Below are 20,665 nucleotides of genomic sequence, written 5' to 3' on the forward strand. Positions count from 1 at the left end.
CATTATAGTCAGAAAAGCATGCTTAAATAGAAGCAGTATCAGTAATTACATTAGTCCCTAGAATTACTGAAAAGAAAGGGAAATTTGAGACTGTTAACATTGTGCTCTTTGAAGCATGCGTTATTAGGTGGAACATTAAAATGTCAGTTTAGAATGGGACTATATGACACCACCCCTCCCCAGGTGATTTTTGCCTTAGGCTGAGAAAACCCACAAACCCATAACTGCAAGGAACCCTGGAGGCACTGTGTTCCAAGTGGTACAACAGTGTCCGTGCATTTCACAAGATTCTTCTGGAGCACTGTTAAAAACAGACTGCTGGGGTCCAACCCACTTTTGGTTCAGTACATCTGGGCAGGTGGGAGAAGCTTTCTCAAAGTTCAAGGGGATGCTCATCTGGCAACCACTTATATGACATTTCACCTCAGTTCTCTTTTCTATCCCTAGATTGCGCATCTGAGCCTGTATCTATCCCAGTTACTAGGACAGGGTAGCAGGGATTAAGCTGTAAGGATAGTCACCTGTTTATAGGGAGCAGAGTAGATTGTGTAACTGACCTGGAGCCCCACGCCTCCTCCACCAGCCATCTTTCCCTGAATGAGCACACGTCTCGCGAAATTCTTTTCAGTTCCCATTTATTTTTGGCTCTTGGGGCAATGTCATCTTTTCAATATGAAAAAAAGCAGCAAGTTTAACACAATAGAAATCTGAAGTGTAGAATAGGACAAAACCGAGAGGGGGGGAAGCAGAAGAGATGAGATGTTTGCCAAAAGATGGAAGGTGTTCTGTCCCCTCTCTGGAGAATGACATTTAGGTGGCAGCACATACCTTTCCATATAGGTACAGAAGGGGCTGATACATTTTTTTTGGTAAGAAAAGATGGGGCGGGGAGGGGCTTTCTGGAGGCTTAGAGACCAAGGCTATCTCTCTTGCTTCTCTTGACCCCCTTTCTCAGGGGAAAGGAGGAAATCCAACGTTATTATGAAGGAGATAAAGTGGAAGAGGAAGGGATTCCCACTTGATAGGGTGGGGGCCAGAAACTTGCAAAGGTAATATAGCTCAGGACAGAGCTTTGAAGGAGACTGAAAATGAGGATAATACTGTCAATACCTCCGCAGAAGTGGAGAGGAGCAGGGAGGTACTTGGCACCTAGGACTTCAGTACCCTGGATGCCCCTCTCCAAGACCCCAACCCTTTATTGCAGGGACTCATCTGCTGCTCAGTGTCCTTTCCCCTGGGCCAGCACACTGGCCTAGCACGGCAATCACCCATCCAGGCTCTCAGCGTAAGCTTCTAAATGAGATCTGAGGAGACCCAGCCTCTTGGAGAGTTATCTCGAAAACAGAGAGGGAAATGTTAACTGGACAGATGGGAGGAGTGGGCACCAGAAGGAAAATGACAGGGTTACCCAGAATGGCAGAAATCTAGGTTCCCCAAGAGTGGAAAGAGAGAAGAGACATTCAACAAACAACAAATATTTATTGAGCGCCTATTATGTGCCGGGCACTGTTCTAGAATCCCCCCAAAAAAGAAAAAACAAGATAGAGGCAGAAAATGCAAATTCTGAGGGAGAGGAAAGGGGTCGTTGAGGAAGAAGGCTGAGGGGATTGAGAAGCCTAAGGTGATACGGACTTGGCCTTAGGCCTCCTCTTCGGCCTCCTCACCGAAATCCTCTTCCTCTTCTGCGGTGGCATCCTGGTACTGCTGGTACTCGGAGACGAGGTCGTTCATGTTGCTCTCAGCCTCGGTGAACTCCATTTCGTCCATGCCCTCACCTGTGTACCAGTGGAGGAAGGCCTTCCGGCGGAACATGGCAGTGAACTGCTCTGAGATGCGCTTGAACAGCTCCTGGATGGCCGTGCTGTTGCCAATGAAGGTGACTGCCATCTTGAGACCACGGGGTGGGATGTCGCAAACAGCTGTCTTGACGTTGTTGGGGATCCATTCCACGAAGTAGCTGCTGTTCTTGTTCTGCACGTTGAGCATCTGCTCATCCACCTCCTTCATGGACATCCGCCCACGGAACACAGCAGCCACAGTGAGGTACCGGCCATGGCGAGGGTCACAGGCAGCCATCATGTTCTTGGCATCGAAGACCTGCTGGGTGAGCTCAGGCACAGTGAGGGCCCGATACTGCTGGCTGCCACGGCTGGTTAGAGGGGCAAAGCCAGGCATGAAGAAGTGGAGACGTGGGAAGGGCACCATGTTGACTGCCAGCTTGCGGAGGTCAGCGTTGAGCTGGCCGGGGAAGCGGAGGCAAGTGGTGACACCACTCATGGTGGCCGAGACGAGGTGGTTCAGGTCTCCGTAGGTTGGTGTGGTCAGCTTGAGGGTGCGGAAACAGATGTCGTAAAGGGCCTCGTTGTCAATGCAGTAGGTTTCATCCGTGTTCTCCACCAGCTGATGGACAGAGAGGGTGGCGTTGTAGGGCTCAACCACAGTGTCGGACACTTTGGGTGAGGGCACCACGCTGAAGGTGTTCATGATGCGGTCAGGATACTCTTCACGGATCTTGCTGATGAGCAAGGTGCCCATTCCGGAACCAGTGCCCCCACCCAGCGAGTGGGTCAGCTGGAAGCCCTGCAGGCAGTCACAGCTCTCAGCCTCCTTCCGAACCACATCCAGGACCGAGTCAACTAGCTCGGCCCCCTCTGTATAGTGGCCCTTGGCCCAGTTGTTGCCTGCCCCGGACTGACCTGCGATGGGGTTAAAAGGCAAGCTTGTTTAGTCAAGTGTGAAAGATACATAGCCCCATTTCTACCTTTCAACTTCTGGAGTAAGACCAGTGGATTTATCTTCCTTCTTACTCCCCGATGATACATCTGCCCCTGTATAATTTACTATCTAAATTACTACCTCCACTCTCCATTAGATTTCAAAACACAAGCCTGTACAAACTCCAGTACAATCATTTCTAACTCTTGCTGCACCCAAATAACTCGAATAGCAGTATCTATTGATATCTCCCTAACTCACCAAAAACAAAGTTGTCTGGTCTGAAGATTTGACCAAAAGGACCTGAGCGAACAGAGTCCATGGTTCCGGGTTCTAGATCCACCAAGATAGCACGAGGAACATATTTGCCACCTAGAGGAAACCAAGAAGAGTGAAAACTGGCAGACAAAGGTAAATAGGGGCCAAGAGAGAGCCGGGGACCCAAATGTGTGATTTCAGACACTGCCACCAGGTGGCAGCAGAGCCACTGGGAAAGCAAGAAAGGTCTCCAATGGGGGTGGATGGATTCATTCAAAGGGGATATAGGGTTTCCCGGGGAGGCAGAGACCCCAGAGAAGTGGGAGTGACAGGACTCGTGCTTCCCAGGCTCTTGCCCTCACCTGTGGCTTCATTGTAGTACACGGAGATGCGGTCCAGCTGTAGGTCGCTGTCCCCATGATAGGTGCCGGTGGGGTCGATGCCATGTTCATCACTGATCACCTCCCAGAACTGCCAGGAAAGAGCAGAGTCTTCAACATCTCAGGGTCCAGCCAATTATGCCCCCCTACTGCCATTTTAGCTCCAGATCCGCCTGTGGCGGGCCCTCCACAAAGATCTAGCATTTCTTCTGCCTGCCTGCCACACCCTTCCTCTAGCCACCTGCACCCTCAGAAAAACGGCAGCTTTCACTGCCTGGGACGTGAGATGCTGTGTGGCCTAAAGGGCCCGGCGATCGCAGGCACGGGGGTGGGGAGATGGAGGCGGTCACCCTGGGCACAAAGAGACAGGGGCCCGAGAACTGAGCCACTGCGGCAGGAGCCCACCCCGCCCTACACGTGACCGCGGCGCACGCACCCGCCAGGCGGCCGACAAAGGGAGGTGCCGCGCGAGGGCGGGGCCGAAGGGCGAATTCCGCGCGCCAGGGGCGGGGCTTGGCTCGGGCTCGCGCGCCCCCCGCCGGCCAGCCTGGCCGCATTGTCCCAGCGCGCCAGGGGCGCCCGGGTCCCGCCCTTCTGCTACAACGTAGGAACCGCACTTCCTCCCTGCCCCTCCCCCGCTACACTGTAACCGCGCGCAAAAAAAAAAAACCCTCCCCCTTGGCCTCGAAATTTCATTTCTTTGCTAGCTTAACCCCCTTGCTTCATATGAGGTTTTTCTCCCTTTGTCCTATTCTCTAGCTCTGAGGAACCCTTTCAAAGAATGGACTCTCTTTTCACCCTCGCCCTTTCTCCCTATCTGTCCACGCCCTTTAAAGAGTTTGTTAAGGGGAAATAAAAGGAACAGAAATTAGTCCAACACATATTAGCCTTCCATGCACGAAAAACTGCGGGACCGCCCCTTGGGGATCGCGGGCGCCCGGAGATTCTCATCATTTGTAAAGGATATCGCCCAGCCCACCTGGCGCATCGCGTCCCCCTACATTTGGATCTGACCTCTCGGCAGCTGCCCTCCAGCCTCGCCCCTTCCCCCTCTGGCTTAGCCCCACCAAGGGGGATGCACATGGGGAAAACCTCATCTAGCTTTTGTCTCGGGCTGTTTCCGCATCTCCCTCGCTCCTCGGCCCGTTAGGAGATCCCCTTTCTAAGTAAAATTTTACAGAAACTCGGTTTTCCCGCCCCCTAACCCTGAAGGGTGCTTTTAACAGCTTCCCCAAATTGAGCCTGCCAAGAAAAAGAATTCCTCATTTTTCAAAAGCAAATCCTAAGGTTCAAAAGTGCATTTATATATAAAAGTTTTGAGGGGCAAACCTTGACTAAGAATGGAAGATGCAAACGTTCTACAACCATCCGTCATAATATACCTTTTTTTTTTCTTAAAAATAAATACAGTCAAAAGAGGTTAAAAATCCTTACCTTGGCACCGATCTGATTGCCACACTGACCGGCCTGGATGTGCACGATTTCCCTCATTGTTAAAATTTATTCTAATCTTTTTGCTCGCCTCAAAGTGTGTACGGGGCAAGAAAATGATATGGAATTAGTTTTTCTCTGCTGCTGGTCGCAGGGTGGAAAGATGGAACGGGACCCGGAGGCTGAAGCAACGAGGTCCGAACGCGGCGGCAGGAAGGTTCTGAGAGGGAGAAAGGAGAGGGGAGGGCGCGGGAGGAAAGGCGGGCAGGGCGGGGCGCGCGTGCGCGGGGCCGGGAGGCGGGAGAAGTCACCGCGCGCCGCGGTGGAGAGACAAAGCCTCACTAGGCTGGCCCTGATTAGTCCGGGCCGGTCCTGTATCAGACGTCCATTGGTCCCCGTGGGACGAGCGCAGTCCTGCCTGGGAGTTGTAGTTCTCTATTGTTGTCCACGCTGCAAAATGAAAGGACGAATGGGTGGGTACTGGGTCTAGGGGTTTTGCTTTGGGTTTTTTGACTGAAAAATGGCCTGGCGCGAGGGTTCCTTCCTCTATGCCTGATTCTTCTGGTTTCAAAAGAGAGTAGTTTTCGAGGGTACAGAAATTGGGAACCCTGGTGTGCAAGGCTTTTGAAGGTGGAGTGGGGGCACGCCCTGAAAGCTCCCCGCTGCGGTAGCTCTTGAGAAGACAGGACTGCTTAGCTCAGCGAAAACGGGGAGAAATGCGGCACCCTGATCTGCCATCTAACAGCTGGTCCCTGGTGACCCAAGGCATGAACTCCAGTGGGCTGCGGCTCCCCCAGATATCTCGGGAAGGAGGAGGGCATTGCCTTCCTGCTATTTCCTTGGGAGCTTTTTAATGATAATATTTAGAAAGAAACAAAATTGCATCAAGGAGTTTTCAGTATAGAGAAGTAATTGTCTGGAAGGTATGTTCAAGAATAGAGAAGCAGATATGCCGGAAGTCTCCGTCCATGTGGGGAATCTGGGCCTTAGAGCAGCGTTTAACACACCGTTTTGTCAAAAGGCAAACTGTGGGGTGAGATACCTGATAGGTACTTTGATGAAGTCAGTGTTTCTTCAATTCGCTGATTTCACTGAGAGGTGTTTGACCATTACAATCTTTCAAGAACCTCGGGATTAAAATAAAAGGGGTAGGGAGGGTGATGGGAAAAAAAATAGGATGAGCTCAAATCTGAGTGGCATGTTTCTTCTCAGGGATTAATTCAACTTGAGAGATATTAAATGTCCACCAAACCAGGAGCTAGGAATACAAAAATGATTAAGGGTTAGCTTACTGTCCTCCAGGATCTTGCAGTTTGGTGAGAAGTGTATAAACACTAGAGTGTGGTAAGCACCATGATAAAGGACATGGGCTATCAGGCTCCCTGAGTGTGTGCTCAGTCATGTACGACTCTTTGCGACCCCATGGACTGCAGCCCGCCTGGCTCCTCTGTCCATGGGATTTCCCAGGCAAGAATACTGGAGCTGGTTGCCATTTCCTTCTCCACGGAATCGTTCCGACCCAGGGATCGAACCTGTGTCTCCTGCGTCTCCTGAATTCGCAAGAGGGCTGTTTACCGATGAGGCAATTGGTTGGATAGCAAGGTGTTAATTCACACTGGATTCAACACACATTTCTCAACTTCTAAATAAAAGAACAAATTTCTGTAAGACTCGTCTACCCAGTTAAAATGTTTGTTTGAAGGCACAATCATAATGAAAGTAGTTGTGTATTTTGTGGTAGTGAAGAGAGTTCAGAATTTACGATTACACTGTTTCGATTTGACTCTAACAATAGTCGTAGGAGCCTAGGCAAGCTAACTTCCGTAGAACTCTATTTCTGGTCAGAATGAAGTGAATACGAATGCAAAAGGTCCTCCTAAATTATTCCTGTGAAATTGTCTTGTCTTAGTATGAAATTTAGCAAAATAAAATTTATCATCCTGTAGCCCTTCGAAGACCTCGGTCAGACTTTAAGATGGTTAACAAAAGAATTCTCTCCGTTTGCCTAGGTATCTTTACTCTAGGAAAATGACCTCAAAGTGTCCATCAGGAATGGATTCTCAGGGAGGAAATGACATGACTTCTAGGTGAGCTAAATCAAAAGGAAATGAACTTCCATTGTAATGAGTCCTCAAGCGCCACGCCTACGGGCTATTCTCCAAACTGCAGTCTTCAGCCACGACTGCAGCCCTCAACGTTTATATTTCTCATGAGTCAGCGGACACCATTTCTGGGAGGACCAGAGAAGGCGCTCTGGCCGCGCTAAATGCTTAGGTCGACGACTGTGGTATGCCCCTCTATCCGCTGCTGGCATCCAGACTCTGTGGTCGCAACTTGGAAATATACGCGGGAAGTGGGTGATGAAACCGCAGTGGGTTGTCCCTTTGGAGCTGCCCAATCGAAGTGCGCTATTCAGAGCGCCTTCCGCGGCTTCCGATTACCGCCTCGCCCAACGGATCTCAGTCTCCTCGGAGAAGCCACCCCTTTGAGCCGTAAGGGGGCGGGGCGGGGCTCCGGCTGTGCCTCCGCGTTGATGGATTGCTCCATCTGCTTACTGCAGGGCCGAGAAAGACAAAGGCTTCAGCCAATCAGCTAATCGCACCCCTCCCCGCTCAGGCACTGGCCCCACCCCTGTCGCAGCCGTTACTGGTGGCGCGCGCGAGGACTCAAAGTAGGTGAGTTCTGGGGGCCTCGCCTACGACTCTCCGGATGCCATCTTGGTTCTCCCGGAGGGCGGGAGGGGCGTGCCTTGGGTACGACTGGGCGGAGGATTCTTGAAAATTTGCTTCTCGGATTATAACCCTCATCTTCACTTGACGGCCCTCCCTGGGTTTAGGTATGAAGACACTGGGAGAGGTTGGGCTCTGAGGGAACCCTTGGGATCTGAGATCAAAGATGAAGGCCCATTGGTTTGGAGCCGAAGGTCATGGGCGCCAGCTAACTTCGCCATCATGAAGACGATGTTAACACTTTCTTCATGGAGGTGTCCCACTTTCCTTACTTGTCAACATTTTCCCTTTAGGGTAGCATCTTTAAAATTTAATTCCCACCCATACTAGTTTGACTTTTCATCTTATTATTTCATCAGGAGAGCGGAGTTAATTTTACGTTTGGCTCATGAATGTATTCGGAATACCTCTAGTGGTACCAAGTACACAGTAACTACTGTTGAATGAACATGATGGACCCTTGGGGAAAAGACAGTTCTAACTGGTCCAGTCCTCAAGGGGGATGTGTGAGGCAGAAATGGAAGGTAATAGTTACACTATGGTGAGACCTATTAGGATAATACAAATCCACCAACCACCGTGAAACACTTAGGATACATGGGGAATAGGGGAAAGTACCAGAACACAGAGAAGACTAAAGGCAAGGCTTTGGTGAGAAAGTGACATTTGAGCTAAAAAGGATGGGTAGGAGTTGGGTCAGAACACTAGGGGCAACGTCCTAAGGAGCTGCCTAAGGCCTGCAGATGTGAGACAACAGGGACAGAGTGTTCAGAGATTAGGGAGAAGGTCCATGTTGTAGAACCACAGGCTTGGATGAGGTGGGGGTGGGATACACATTTCAGGAGATGAGGTTCTGATCGTTAAGGGTCTTGCTAAGGAGTTTAGATTTATTTTATTCTATGGGTGTGGAAAACTATCAAAAAATATTAAACAGAGGAAGAGACATTATCTGAGTGAAAGTCACTCAGTCTTGTCTGACTCTACAGTCCCTGGAATTCTCCAGGCCACAATACTGGAGTGGGTAGCCTTTCTCTTCTCCAGGGAATCTTCCCAACCCAGGGGTTGAACCCAGGTCTCCCGCATTGCAGGCGGATTCTTTACCAGCTGAGCCACAAGGGAAGCCCATTATCTGAGTGCTCTTGAATAAATCTGTTAATCCATCCCTATTGCAGTTTCTTTATCTGAGAAATAGAAAGTAAGGAATTTTCTGGCGGTCCAGTTGTTAGGAGTCAGTGCTTCCACTGCAGGGGGCAGGGGATCAATTCTTGGTTGGGGAACTAAGATCCTACATGCTGTGTGGCCTTAGTTGGGGCATGTGGGATCTAGTTCCCTGACCAGGCGCTGAACCCTGGCCCCCTGCATTAGGAGCACAGAGTCTTAGCCACTGGACCACCAGAGAAGTCTCTCAACTCAGTTTTTGTTTGTTGGTTTTGGTTTTTTGTTTGTTTTTTCGGCCATGCAGGATCTTAGTTCCCTGACCAGGGATGGAACCTACACCTCCCAGCAGTGGAAGTGCAGAGTCTTAACCACTGGACAACCAGGGAAGACCCTTATATTTCTGTCCTTGGAACTCTGTAACATTTCTTTCTTATTCTGTGTCATGGTCAAAGATATTTCTTAAATGCTTCAGAAGAATAACGAGAATGATTGGCAGAAAGAGAAGCATCAGCCCCCATAGCTGTCCAGGAGACTGCAGTTACCAATCTCCTCCCTGAGGCTGTGTGTGTGAGCCACTGAAGGAAGGGATAATGTGTTTTTTTCCCAGATCATGGAAGACACCCAGGTTTTAAACTGGGAAGTTGAAGAAGAGGAGGTGGTTGAAGAGAGCCCCAGTGAATCTTTGGGGTATAGCTTGGAGCCCCTAGGGCAGCTGCATGTCTTCAGTAGTTCCTATGGACCAGAAAAAGGTCAGGAGTAATTTTGTGCTAAAGTACTGGTATAGGCCTCTTATTTCTGTAGGGAGGTAATGGGATGGTTGCAAGCTTAGATATGCATCTGAAAAAAGAATATCTTGCTGGGAATGGAAAAGCAGGGGGATGATTATCTGATTGCTCCAGGCAAGGGACCTGGACTCCATGGGGATGATTTTACTTTGGTAGGAGAAGATGAAGGAATTCAGATAAAAATCCAGTGAGGTCTGGAAATGGAAGGTGGTGATGTTTTGCACAACAATGTGAATGTACTTGATGTCACTGTGCTATACATTTAAAAATTGGCTGAATGGTAAATTTATGTATGCTGTACTGTGCTTAGTCGCTCAGTCGTGTCCGACTCTTTGTGACCTCATAGACTGTAGCCCACCAGACTCTTGTCCATGGAATTCTCCAGGCAAGAATACTGGAGTGGGTTGCCATGCCCTCCTCCAGGGGGTCGTCCCAACCCAGGGATCGAACCCAGGTCTCCCACATTGCAGACGGATTCTTTCTAGTCTGAGCCACCAGGGAAGCCCAAGAATACTGGAGTGGGTATCCTTCTCCAGGGGAGCTTCCTGACCCAGGGATCAAACCGGCATCTCTTGCATTGCAGGCAGATTCTTTACCGGTTGAGCTACCTGGGAAGCCCAAATTTTATGTATATTTTACCACAGTAGAAACAATCCAGTGTAGATGGGTGGAATGTTGACTATGAATAATGCATTGCATATATTCTTTATTAGCTAGTTATTCTAGGGCCTTTTATTTTTCTAATGCATGGGGGGGACCTTGAGTGAGCTGTGGGGAACTTAACAGAAACATTTTTAATAGCAACTTAGGACTATGGCTTTGGAACTCACCTACCTCTCTAATTCTTAGACTTCCCACTCTACCTCGGGAAGAACATGATAGGCCGAATGCCTGATTGCTCTGTGGTCCTGCCCTTTTCATCCATCTCCAAACAACATGCAGTGATTGAAATTTCTGCCTGGGACAAGGCACCTGTCCTCCAGGATTGCGGGAGCCTCAATGGCACTCAAATCCTGCGGCCTCCTAAGGTCCTGGGCCCTGGGGTGAGTCATCGTTTGCGGGACCAGGAGTTGATTCTCTTTGCTGACTTGCCCTGCCAGTACCATCGCTTGGATGTCCCCCGGCCTTTTGTCTCCCGGGGCCGCCCTCTAACTGTAGAGGAGACACCCAGGGTACAGGGAGGAACTCAACCCCCCAGGCTTCTGTTGGCTGAGGACTCAGAGGAAGAAGTAGGTAAGTTTGTGTATCGGGAGGGTGGGTGAGGAGACAGGGACAGTGAGTGTAAAACTCTCCACTTACTCCTTTCTACTCATGGCAGATTCCTTTTTGGACAAGTGTGTGGTGAAAGGACCAAGGACCTCCTCTTTGGCAACAGTCGTTCCAGAGAGGTGGGTGTCAAAGGGCCAGGTATCTGAGTCTTCAAATGGATGAGGCATCAGGGGCTGGAGGAGCCATCTCTGGGAGAGCTAATTACCATCAAAGTCTGGGCTGAGGAACCACACATACTCCTTCACTCAACTGAATTTTTACTGAGCATCTCTCATGTGCCAACTAGAGAACTAATGGCCTGGAGACAGACAGCAAGTACTACCTTGCATCTGCTCTCAAGGAGTTCCTGCTTGAGTGGAATATCCCTCCTGGGAGAATCGATTCTGTAGGTTTCTTCTCTTCTTTTCCCTTCACAGTGATGAAGAAGGGCCTTCCCCTGCCCCGGATGGGCCTAGGCCACCTTCTGCCTTCAACTTGAACAGTGACACGGATGAGGAAGAAAGTCAGGAATCAGGAGCTGCCAGAAGAGGTACTGCTGCAGAGACAGAACAGCCTAAACCTGTCATGGCCGAAATCCAGATTGAGAAGGATCAGTGTTCTGTGAAAGAGAAGAACAGAGACACAGAAATCGAGAGGGATGCAAGGAATGGGGTGGTTCCAACTGGAGTGATTCTGAAGAGGAGCCAGCCTTCTGGGGAGGACAGTGACACAGATGTGAGTGATGAGAGTGGGCCTCCAAGAAGGCTTGCTGGGGTCCCTCCGAAAAGGGCCTGGTCTTGTAACTTCATAGGCAGTGATACCAATGGGAAAGACGAAGGGATCCCTGCTACCCCAGCAGTGGTTCCCGTGAAGGAGAGGCAGATTTTCCACGAAGCTGGTACACAGAGCCCCCAGGCACCTGGTGTGGCACGTCAGCAGGAGAGTCCAGCTGATGGTGATACAGATATAGAGGAAGGGGAGGCCCCCCCGGACAGAAGCCAAGCCTCCGTGGTGATGGACAGCAATACAGACGAAGTCGCGGCAGCATTGACACTGGCACATCTAAGAGAGAGCCACGCTGGTAAGTGGAACCGAGATCCAGATGCAGAAGAGGACAGGGCCCAACTAGTGGCCCTTCTGGGGGCGAAGCCAGGCCTCTGCTAGGGGAGACAGTGACACAGATGTGGAGGAAGAGGGGCTCCCAGTGGAAAGGAAGGGAGTGGTTCCCAAGGGTCACATGGACAGGGAATATTCAAAAAAGAGCCAGCATCCTCCCAGGGACAGTGATACAGAGGGGAAAGAAGATGAGAGCTCACCGGGGGTCCACCTGGAGAGAAGCCAGGCCTCTGCACAAGTGGAGGACGAGGTCCCACTGGGGCCAGCTGTTGCACTTCCATAGAAGCGTCAGGTACGAGGCATGGCGTGGACACATCACACCAATGCAGAGGCAGAAGGGGGCCCGTCACAGCTCCCCATGCTGCATCTAGAGGAAGCCCGACCTCCTCTAGCTGGGGATTGTGAACCGGATGCGGAGAACACATCCTTAGCAGTGGCCGGTGTCAGAAAGAGCCAGCTTCCAGCGGAAAAAGATGCTGGGACCACGTGGGCCGTGGCTGTTCCTGAACAGGACAGATTTGCCACCGGGATCCAGGGTGGGTCATTCATGGCACCAGGGGAGCAAGACCTTCTCCCAGTCTCAAGGGAAAACCTAGCAGATCTGGTGGTGGACACAGGCACTCCAGGGGAGCCCCAACCGCAGAAAGAGGGGGCCCAGACCACCACAGGAAGGGAGAGAGAACCACATGGGGATAGGGCCACAGACTCTCGAGAGAACCTCCATGGTAAGTGCTGGCCTTTCTTCCTCCCTGAAGGCCTGTGATAAAGAATGCTTCTAGCTTCCAGCATATCTTAGTTCATGTGAGCTGCTGTAACAAAATACCATAGACTGGGTAGCTTATAAACAACAGAAGTTTATTTTTCACAGTTCTAAAGGCTGGGAAGTCTAAGATCAAGACACCAGCAGATTCAGTGTCTGATGAGGCCTTGCTTTCTTCTTATAGATAGCCATCTTCTCATTATGTCTTCACATGGCAAAAGGGCCCAAGGGAGCTCTCTGGAGTCTTTCTCTCATTTTTTCTAAATGACTTTATTTATTTTTGGCTGTGCTGGGTCTTCCTTGCTGCACTGGCTTTTCTCTAGTTATGTGGAGCTGAGGCTACTCTCTAGTTGTAGTACACTGACTTCTCATTGCAGTGGTTTCTCTTGTTGAGTACGGGCTCGAGAGCTCAGGCTCAGTAGTTGTGGCACACAGGCTGAGTTGCTCCAGGGCATGTGGGATCTTCCTGGATCAGGGCTCGAACCTGTGTCTTCTGCATTGGCAGGCAGATTCTTTACCACTGAGCCACAGCTGAGCCTGCACTAATACCATTCATGTAGGCTGCACCCTCAGGACCTAGTCACCTCCCAGTCACCTCCTAATGCCCTCACATTGGAAATTAGGTTTCAACATAAGAATTTTTGGGAAGACATAGATTCAGTCTATTGCATGGGATTGGGGCTGTAGAGAGAACAGTAGAGAAAAGGAGTTAGGATCAGCTCTGCTTTTTTAATTATCCTGCATTCCTCCCCACCAGATTTTGAAGATCTGGACCTACCAGCTACCCAGTGCTTTGTAGACAGAGAGAATCAGAGCCTGGAAGGTGAGGCCATCTGTGTTGTGTGGATACTGGTACAAGCAGGAGCTGGGAGATTAGACTGGTGGTCCTTGAAGGATGTGAAGGCTGGCATGGGCAGGGTAGAAGACTGGGAATGGGCCCTCAGAGTTCTGTGGAGGAGCAGTGCTCAGGCCATGCTTTTTTGTGCAGCAGTCCCCAGCGTGGAGGATGAGCCCACCCAGGCCTTCCTACTTCCTCTGCCCCAAGAGCCTGGCCCTTCCTGTTGCAGCTTCCCAGCCACAGGTATGAGAAACTCTTGCCTTTTCTGTGCCCCCGACTTGGCATCCTTATTTCCCCCCTCTGCATGTGTCTTTTATAGTCTTTGACATTTTTTTGCTGATGTTCCTCCATCTCATCAGAAAAGAATACCACATTAAGTCAGACCCAGAGAGCAACTACTGTAGCAACTAGTTTAAGTTTATTTTAATTTATGTATTTGATTGCACGGGGTCTTAGCGGTGGCACACGGGATCTTTAGTTGCAGCACACGAACTCTTTACTTGCGGCATGTGGGATCTAGTTCCCCGACCAGGGATCAAACCTGATCCCCCTACATTGGGAGCTCAGAGTCTTAGCCACTGGATCACCAGTGAAATGTTATGGCTCTCTTCCTTATCCCCAGCTTTCCTTTAATAACTCACTTAAATTTATTATGCATGAATTTGTCTTAATCTTTTCTCAAGCTGTTACCTCTTCAACCTACATCCCTCTCTCTCTGACTCTGCTTCCAGGTTCCCTGGATGAGGCATGGGAGGTCTTGTCGACACAGCCATTCTGTCCGAGAGAGTCTGAGGCCTCCGAGACCCAAACTGCTGTCACCCGCCTTGACACCTGTGCATCTTGCCCTCCTCCATCTAGGACAGCACAGCAAGAGCAACATCCAGAGAGCCCAGTCCACGCAGAGCCACTGGGGATGGAAGGCAGAGGGATGCAGACTGTGGAGAAAGACATGGGTACCCCAAGAGAAACAGCAGAGAGGGTGATACCTGAGGGAGGGCCACTGCAGAAGGAGACCAAGAAACTGCCCTCGGAAGGAGAGAGGGAAGATGTGACGGGAGAGGAAGAATTAATCCGGGGGATACAGGACAGAGAACAAAATCAGGTGTTAGCTGGAGATACTCAGAGCCAACAATCTGACAAAAAAATGAAAAGTGCAAGTACTGGAAGGGGAATGGAGATTGCGAAGGTAGAAATTGAGACACCCAAGGAAACACAGGAGAAAGAGAGAGAAAAGCAGACTCTTGCAGGGGAAATATTTGAGAGTGAAGCAGGGAAACTGGTAGCAGAGAGAGAGAATGAGGCAGGTGGTTTAGAAGTCAAGGTACCCCAAGAGCTACTGGACAGAGGCCTACAGATGAGGGAGACAGAGGCGGGGGGCCAGGACCAGAAAAGCCAAGCCTCTGGTCCGCCACCAGAGCTTGGAGCAGGGGCGGGAGACCTTCAGGGACTTGCTTCAGACCCAGTAGCTTCTGGGAGACAGGCAGGTGGAGGAAGGGGAGCCCCAGGGAGCCCCAGGAGGCAGCAGAGAGGTAAGTGAATGTAGAGGGGAGCCCAAAGTGGTCCACATCCATATGATAATTGACTCCTAGGTGACTGACTGCTTAGACCTCAGCTGCTTGTCTTTCCTTCTGTCCAGGTGACTTGAATTGCAAGATGCCACCTGCTGAGAAGGCTTCCAGGGTGAGAACTGCTGTCTCTACCCCCACCTCACTCCACAGGTCATCTCTACATCTCCTGCACGGCCTTTTCCCCTGACCTTGCTTTCATCTACTCCTTTCCTTTTCTTCTTATTTTTCTTCCATTTTCACTGCTCCTTAGTTAGCCTCCGTCTGTTTTACCTTGACAGCTGTTGTTTTCCATATCTGTTTCCCAAGTTCTGTCTTCCTCTACCCTACCCAGAACATTCTTTTTTTCATGTCCCTTCCCTCCCCTTTCTCCCAACCATCCTCTTTATTACCATAGTCCATATATGGCCTTTTGGGATGAGGTCTTTGGGAAGAGGAAATTCCAGTTCTAATGGAACTACTAAAATTCTAGTTCTAATTCTAGTCTAATGGAACAGATAGAAAGAGAAGTGTCATGAGCACACTGTCTAAACAAGTATTGAGAACAATATCCAAGTCCTCTCTCCCTTCTCTATGTCTCTTCCTCCCTGACTTCTCTTTCTCCCCAGGGTGGTCAGGAATCCTCAGATGCTTGTCTGCCTCCTGCAGCGCCTGAAGCCTCAGCCGCACTCCCAAACTCCCTCATCTCTCAGATCCAAAAACATCCCACACCTCAGTCCCTCCTTTTTCCCTCTCCAGCTCCTTTAGAACTGCCCATTCCCAGGACCAGACAAAATGAGAGTCAGGAAGCTCCAGAGACTCCCTTCTTCTCAGAGCTGAACTCTGTCCACCCAAAACCCAAAGTCAGGCCCCAGGGGTCCTCTCCAATTTCTTCTCTACCCCTTGAGCCCCACCCTACCACCCCCACAGGCCAGCATATTGCCCCTGAACCCACATCTGGGGTCTCTCGGAGCAGGACACATAGTTCCTTCGACGTAACTGCCTCATTCATTGTCCCCACAGCCCTTGCGTTGCAGCCATCCACCTCCACAGACCAGCCTATCACCCCTAAGCCCAGACTTCGGGCCCCTCGGGGCAGGGCACACAGGTCTTCTATCAAAACCCCTGAACCCAGTGTCTCCACAGACCAGCCTGTTGCCCCTGAGCTCACAGCTAAGGCCACTCGGGGCAGGGCACAGAGGTCTTCTGTCAAGACTCCCAAACCAGATAACCCCACAACACTCAAGCCCCAGCCTTCCACTTCCACAGACCAGCCTGTCACCCCCAAACCCACATCTCTGGCCCCTCGGGGCAGGACACCTAGGTCTTCTGTCAAGACTCCTGAGCCAGTTGTCCCCACAGCCTCTGAGCTCCAGCCTGCTGCCCCTAAAGACCAGCCTGTTGCTCCTGAGCTCACATCTAGAGCCACTCGGGGCAGGACACAGAGGTCTTCTGTCAAGACTTCCAAACCAGATATGTCCACAACCCCCGAGCCCCAGCCTTCCACTTCCACAGACCAGCCTGTCACCCCCAAACCCACATCTCGGGCCCCTCGGGGCAGGACACCTAGGTCTTCCGCCAAGACTCTTGAACCAGTTGTCTCCACAGCCTCTGAGCTCCAGCCTGCTGCCCCTAAAGACCAGCCTGTTGCTCCTGAGCTCACATCTAGAGCCACTCGAGGCAGGACACAGAGGTCTTCTGTCAAGACTTCCAAACCAGATATGTCCACAACCCCCGAGCCCCAGCCTTCCACTTCCACAGACCAGCCTGTCACCCCGAAACCCACATCTCGGGCCCCTCGGGGCAGGACACCTAGGTCTTCCATCAAGACTCCTGAACCAGTTGTCTCCACAGCCTCTGAGCTCCAGCCTTCTGCCCTCACAGACCAGCTTGTCACTCCTGAGCTCACATCTAGGGCTACTCGGGGCAGGGCACAGAGGTCCTCTGTCAAAACCTCTGATCCAGTTACCACCACAACACCTGAGCTCCAGCCTTCCACCTCCACAGACCAGCTTGTTACCCCCAAACCCACATCTCAGGCCCCTAGAGGCAGGACACTTAGGTCGTCTGCCAAGACTCCTGAATCAGTTGTTCCCACAGCCTCTGAGCTCCAGCCTTCTGCCCCTGCAAACCAGCCTGTTGGTCCTTGGGCCACTCAGTGTAGAAGACGTAGGTCTTCTGTCAAGACCCCAGAACCAGTTGTCCCTGCAGTCCCTGAGCCTCAGCCTTCCACTTCTAAAGACCAGTCTGTCGCTCCTGAACCCACATCTCAGGCCACTCAGGGCCAAACACATAAGTCCTCTGTCAAGACATCCCAGCCAACTGAACCCACAGCCCCTGACCTCAAACCTTCCTCCCCCACAGACCAGCCTGTCACTCCCAAGGTCATAGCTCAGGGTGGTCCAAGCAGGACACGAAGGTCTTCTACAGCAAGTGCTGTGCTGGTTCCTACTACCCCTGAATTCCAGTCTCCAGTCCCCTCAGAACAGCCTCTTCTCCCTGACCCCATCCCCGAAGTCAACTGCAGCAGGAGGCCGAGGGCCACTAGGAAACATGAGTCTCCCACAGCTCATGTTCATGAGCCCTACTCCGCACCCCCTGAACCTAACTCCCGCTCCTCAAGGAATCAAAGACGAGGGGCAGTGAAAGCAGCGGAGCCCCTTAGCACCATTCCTGAGCCTGCCTTTGCCCAGCTCCCCGAGGTACCCCCTCACATTCCCCAGATCCCAAAGGAGGATGCAGCAGATGGATCAGGCTTCACCCCAGAGCCCCAGCCTAAGGCCTCTCAAAACCACAAGAGGCCTGCAGCTATTACACATTCACCTCCACTTCAAAAACGGTTCCAGAGAGGGAAAGTCCCTCAGAAGGCAGCAACCATTAAGGAAGAAGAAGAAAATCCAGCGGGGAGGCCAAGGAAGGAAGAGGTGAGGAGAGGGCTTGGGGCCACAAAGTTAGGAAAGAACCTGGGGGCTCGGAAACTTCCACCAAGTTCTTTCAATCCCCCAGGGTGAGGGTGTAGTGATTCCAGGTCCAGGCAAGAGAAAGAGAGAGCAGACAGAGGAGGAGTCCCAGGGAAGACCAAGCCGCAGCCTGCGACGGACCAAACTTATCCAGGAGTCCACGGCCCCCAAAGTAGGAGACAGGGCCATGGGGCCTCATGGGAGATGGAGATGTGGGAGGATGGAAGGAGACCCAGGGGATTTGGGGGAGGGGCTAGTTGCTGTGCCCAGCTCAGGCTAACCCCCTTCACAGGTGCTCTTCACGGGCGTGGTAGATGCTCGCGGAGAGAGGACGGTGCTGACCCTGGGGGGCAGCCTGGCCAGCTCAGTGGCTGAAGCTTCTCACCTCGTGACTGATCGGATCCGCCGGACGGTCAAGTTTCTGTGTGCCCTGGGCCGGGGCATCCCCATCCTCTCCCTGGCCTGGCTGCACGAGGTGAGAAGCCAGGAGATGGTGACAGACCCGCAGAGACAGTGACGAGAGAAGGCTGCTCAGGTGGGGCTCTAAGAAGTGGTGGGAGGAGCATGGGTACAGGAAGATGAGGTTAGTGAAGCAGAAGGCTTCATTCCGTGAGCTCCCCCCTGTAAACTAGACCGAAGAGCTGGGTGAAGGGCTGGGCTGAGCTTTGGTGCTGACTGTTACCATCCTTAGTCCCGCAAGGCAGGCTGCTTCTTGCCCCCGGACGAATATTTGGTGACTGATCCTGAGCAGGAGAAGAACTTCGGCTTCAGCCTTCGGGAGGCCCTGAGCCGAGCTCAGGAGCGAAGGCTGCTGGAGGTGAGGCTCTCTTCTGACCCACGGTTCGGCCATTTCCCAGCCGTCCACAGGCTCTCAGCGCATCATCTACTGTCTCCACTGTTTCCTTCCTCCTAGGGCTATGAGATTTATGTGACACCTGGAGTCCAGCCACCACCACCTCAGATGGGAGAAATCATCAACTGCTGTGGAGGCGCCATCCTACCCAGCATGCCCCGGTCCTACAAGGTAGGGGTGGTGTGCTGAGGGTCTGGAGAGGTGGCTGGAATGGGTACAGGTGAGAGGGGAAATGGTACAGCTGGCAGCACAGAGCAGTGAGAGGCTGGGGGAAGTCCTGTGGTACAGAAACGGGTGGAGAAGAGGGAAGAGGTCTGCTGATACCAAATGGACTTACTTTTTTTTATATTTACAGTCTTTTCAAATGTACACAAAGGGAACAATGCAGCGAACCTCCGTATACCAATCACTCAGATTCAATAGACTAATTTAGATGTTGCTGCATTTGCTCTGTCGCTCCCTTTTTTTCTTTCATTTTGTTCACTGAGGTTGTTAAGGGAATCTGTAAACATCATTATTATTTTTCCTACATACTTTAAAAATATACATTTGTAAGAAATATGCACATTTCTGGTATAATCACGTCGCTATTGGTCAATAACAAAATTAACAATTGTTTCCTGTCACTTTGTCATAGTCCATCAATCAAATTTCTCCAGTCATCTGAAAGTGTCTTTTTACAGTTCAAATAAGGATTCAAGCAAAATCCATGTATTGCCACAATTGCTGTATCTCTTAATTCACTTTTAGCCTAGAGCATCCACCCCAACCCACCCAGCCTTTTTTCTGCCACCGACTTAACGGCAGAAACTAGGTCAGTTTTCCTTTAGAATGTCCCACGGTCTGGATTTTTCTGTTGGCTCTCTTGTTATATCTTTTACCTTGTTTTTCTATCTTCTGTATTTCCTGTAAATCATAGTTCATTTTAAAAGCTTGAACAAATTCAGGTTCAACTTTCTGGCAAGAGTTCTGCATAGACAGTGTGCCATGTGACTTCCCATCAGGAGGTACTGTTTTAGTGATGCTCAGAGTGATCAATGAGTCCTGAACCTATTTCTTGGATTCTTTTTCACCCCTGACTTTTTCTTTTCGCTGTTTGTCTTTCTCCAGCCTCAGAGGGTCGTGATCACTTGTTCCCAGGACTTCCCTCGATGTGCCATTCCATATCGGGTTGGGCTGCCCATCCTCTCACCCGAGTTCCTGCTGACGGGAGTACTGAAGCAGGAAGTCAAGCCAGAGGCCTTTGCCTTCTCCACTGTGGAAATGTCATCCACCTGAAAACCCCACCCTGGTACCCCTTTCCCTCCCAGACCAATATAGAAAATGTTAGAAATATTCAGAAGAAAGAACTTAGGTCTTTAGTAAAGATTGGGGTGTCTGATCTGATTTGTCTTGGAACATGGGTGGGGCTGAAACGGGCCTTTTGGTAAACAAAGATAGGGAGATTGGGAGCCATGGATTTTTCTTAAATGGCCATTTAAAGTTGGCCAATCCCAGGCTCAGATGTTTTAAGTCGCTGCTCATATTTAGCTGGACTGATGTACCTATTGCTTTGTGGCACACACAGTGTCCTGCCTCCTGTTTGGAAGCCATTTATTGCTCTCGTCTTTTCTTTCTGGGATTCTTAATCATCCTGCACAAGATAGTGAAAACAATTTTAGCATCAGGAACTTGAAAAGATGTTTGGAGTGAGTAAGTTTGAGGGTAGAGTTATGGAACGCTCCTAAAATATTTTCCTTTCTCCTTATCCCATCTTGTTAGATATATCCTTTAGCTTTGACATTGAGCTAATCTCTGCAATTTTTATTTTTTTGGCTTGCTTTTCTAGTATTTATAAATTTAGAGCCTAGGCTTAAGTCTGTGATAAATAAATATTCACTCTGTGCCTTA

The 20,665-nt window shown here is 50.7% G+C and overlaps 2 protein-coding genes across 39 annotated transcripts; one reads left to right on the top strand and one right to left on the bottom strand.

Moving 5' to 3' along the window:
* Window positions 1-1,459: 1,459 nt before the first annotated feature.
* On the bottom strand, window positions 1,460-5,011 carry TUBB (tubulin beta class I). Of its 11 annotated transcripts, none has more exons than XM_081522861.1 (5): window positions 4,788-5,011; window positions 3,336-3,444; window positions 2,977-3,087; window positions 2,671-2,696; window positions 1,460-2,598 (listed from the first exon to the last, which is right to left on the bottom strand). In XM_081522861.1, the coding sequence occupies exons 1-5, from the start codon at window positions 4,842-4,844 to the stop codon at window positions 1,639-1,641; spliced, it is 1,263 nt and encodes a 420-aa protein (XP_081378987.1). In that variant the 5' UTR covers window positions 4,845-5,011; the 3' UTR covers window positions 1,460-1,638. The 11 variants fall into 11 exon arrangements, with proteins under 11 accessions (XP_081378987.1, XP_081378996.1, XP_081378994.1 ...); XM_081522870.1 differs by having other exon boundaries at window positions 1,460-1,998; window positions 2,605-2,696; XM_081522868.1 differs by having other exon boundaries at window positions 1,460-2,242; window positions 2,585-2,696.
* A 2,406-nt stretch (window positions 5,012-7,417) lies between these two features.
* MDC1 (mediator of DNA damage checkpoint 1) lies at window positions 7,418-20,665 on the top strand. 28 transcript variants are annotated; one of them, XM_081522797.1, is made up of 16 exons: window positions 7,418-7,459; window positions 7,873-8,037; window positions 9,279-9,420; window positions 10,306-10,689; window positions 10,775-10,844; window positions 11,142-11,785; window positions 13,338-13,403; window positions 13,569-13,661; window positions 14,150-14,947; window positions 15,055-15,098; window positions 15,592-17,886; window positions 17,969-18,094; window positions 18,215-18,397; window positions 18,614-18,739; window positions 18,836-18,946; window positions 19,886-20,665. In XM_081522797.1, exons 2-16 carry the CDS (start codon window positions 7,957-7,959, stop codon window positions 20,051-20,053), a joined length of 5,331 nt encoding a protein of 1,776 aa, XP_081378923.1. In that variant the 5' UTR covers window positions 7,418-7,459; window positions 7,873-7,956; the 3' UTR covers window positions 20,054-20,665. The 28 variants fall into 28 exon arrangements, with proteins under 28 accessions (XP_081378923.1, XP_081378937.1, XP_081378932.1 ...); XM_081522811.1 differs by having other exon boundaries at window positions 14,150-14,371; XM_081522808.1 differs by having other exon boundaries at window positions 7,421-7,620; window positions 9,279-9,427.

The sequence above is a fragment of the Giraffa tippelskirchi genome, chromosome 8, assembly GCF_054371585.1.
Source record: "Giraffa tippelskirchi isolate mGirTip1 chromosome 8, T2T-mGirTip1v1.2.pri, whole genome shotgun sequence".
Lineage (NCBI taxonomy): Eukaryota > Metazoa > Chordata > Mammalia > Artiodactyla > Giraffidae > Giraffa > Giraffa tippelskirchi.

Bases quoted from the DNA above. Each gene is read 5' to 3' on its own strand.
- MDC1 (XM_081522797.1), top strand. From the start codon at position 7,957: ATGAACATGATGGACCCTTGGGGAAAAGACAGTTCTAACTGGTCCAGT. The intron at 13,404-13,568 runs GTGAGGCCATCT...TTTTTTGTGCAG, and splicing joins AGAGAATCAGAGCCTGGAAG to CAGTCCCCAGCGTGGAGGAT. The intron at 18,398-18,613 runs GTGAGAAGCCAG...TACCATCCTTAG, and splicing joins CCCTGGCCTGGCTGCACGAG to TCCCGCAAGGCAGGCTGCTT.
- TUBB (XM_081522859.1), bottom strand. From the start codon at position 4,844: ATGAGGGAAATCGTGCACATCCAGGCCGGTCAGTGTGGCAATCAGATC. The intron at 3,088-3,335 runs GTGAGGGCAAGA...GGTTTCCTCTAG, and splicing joins GTACTACAATGAAGCCACAG to GTGGCAAATATGTTCCTCGT. The intron at 2,697-2,976 runs GTGAGTTAGGGA...ACCCCATCGCAG, and splicing joins ACCAGACAACTTTGTTTTTG to GTCAGTCCGGGGCAGGCAAC.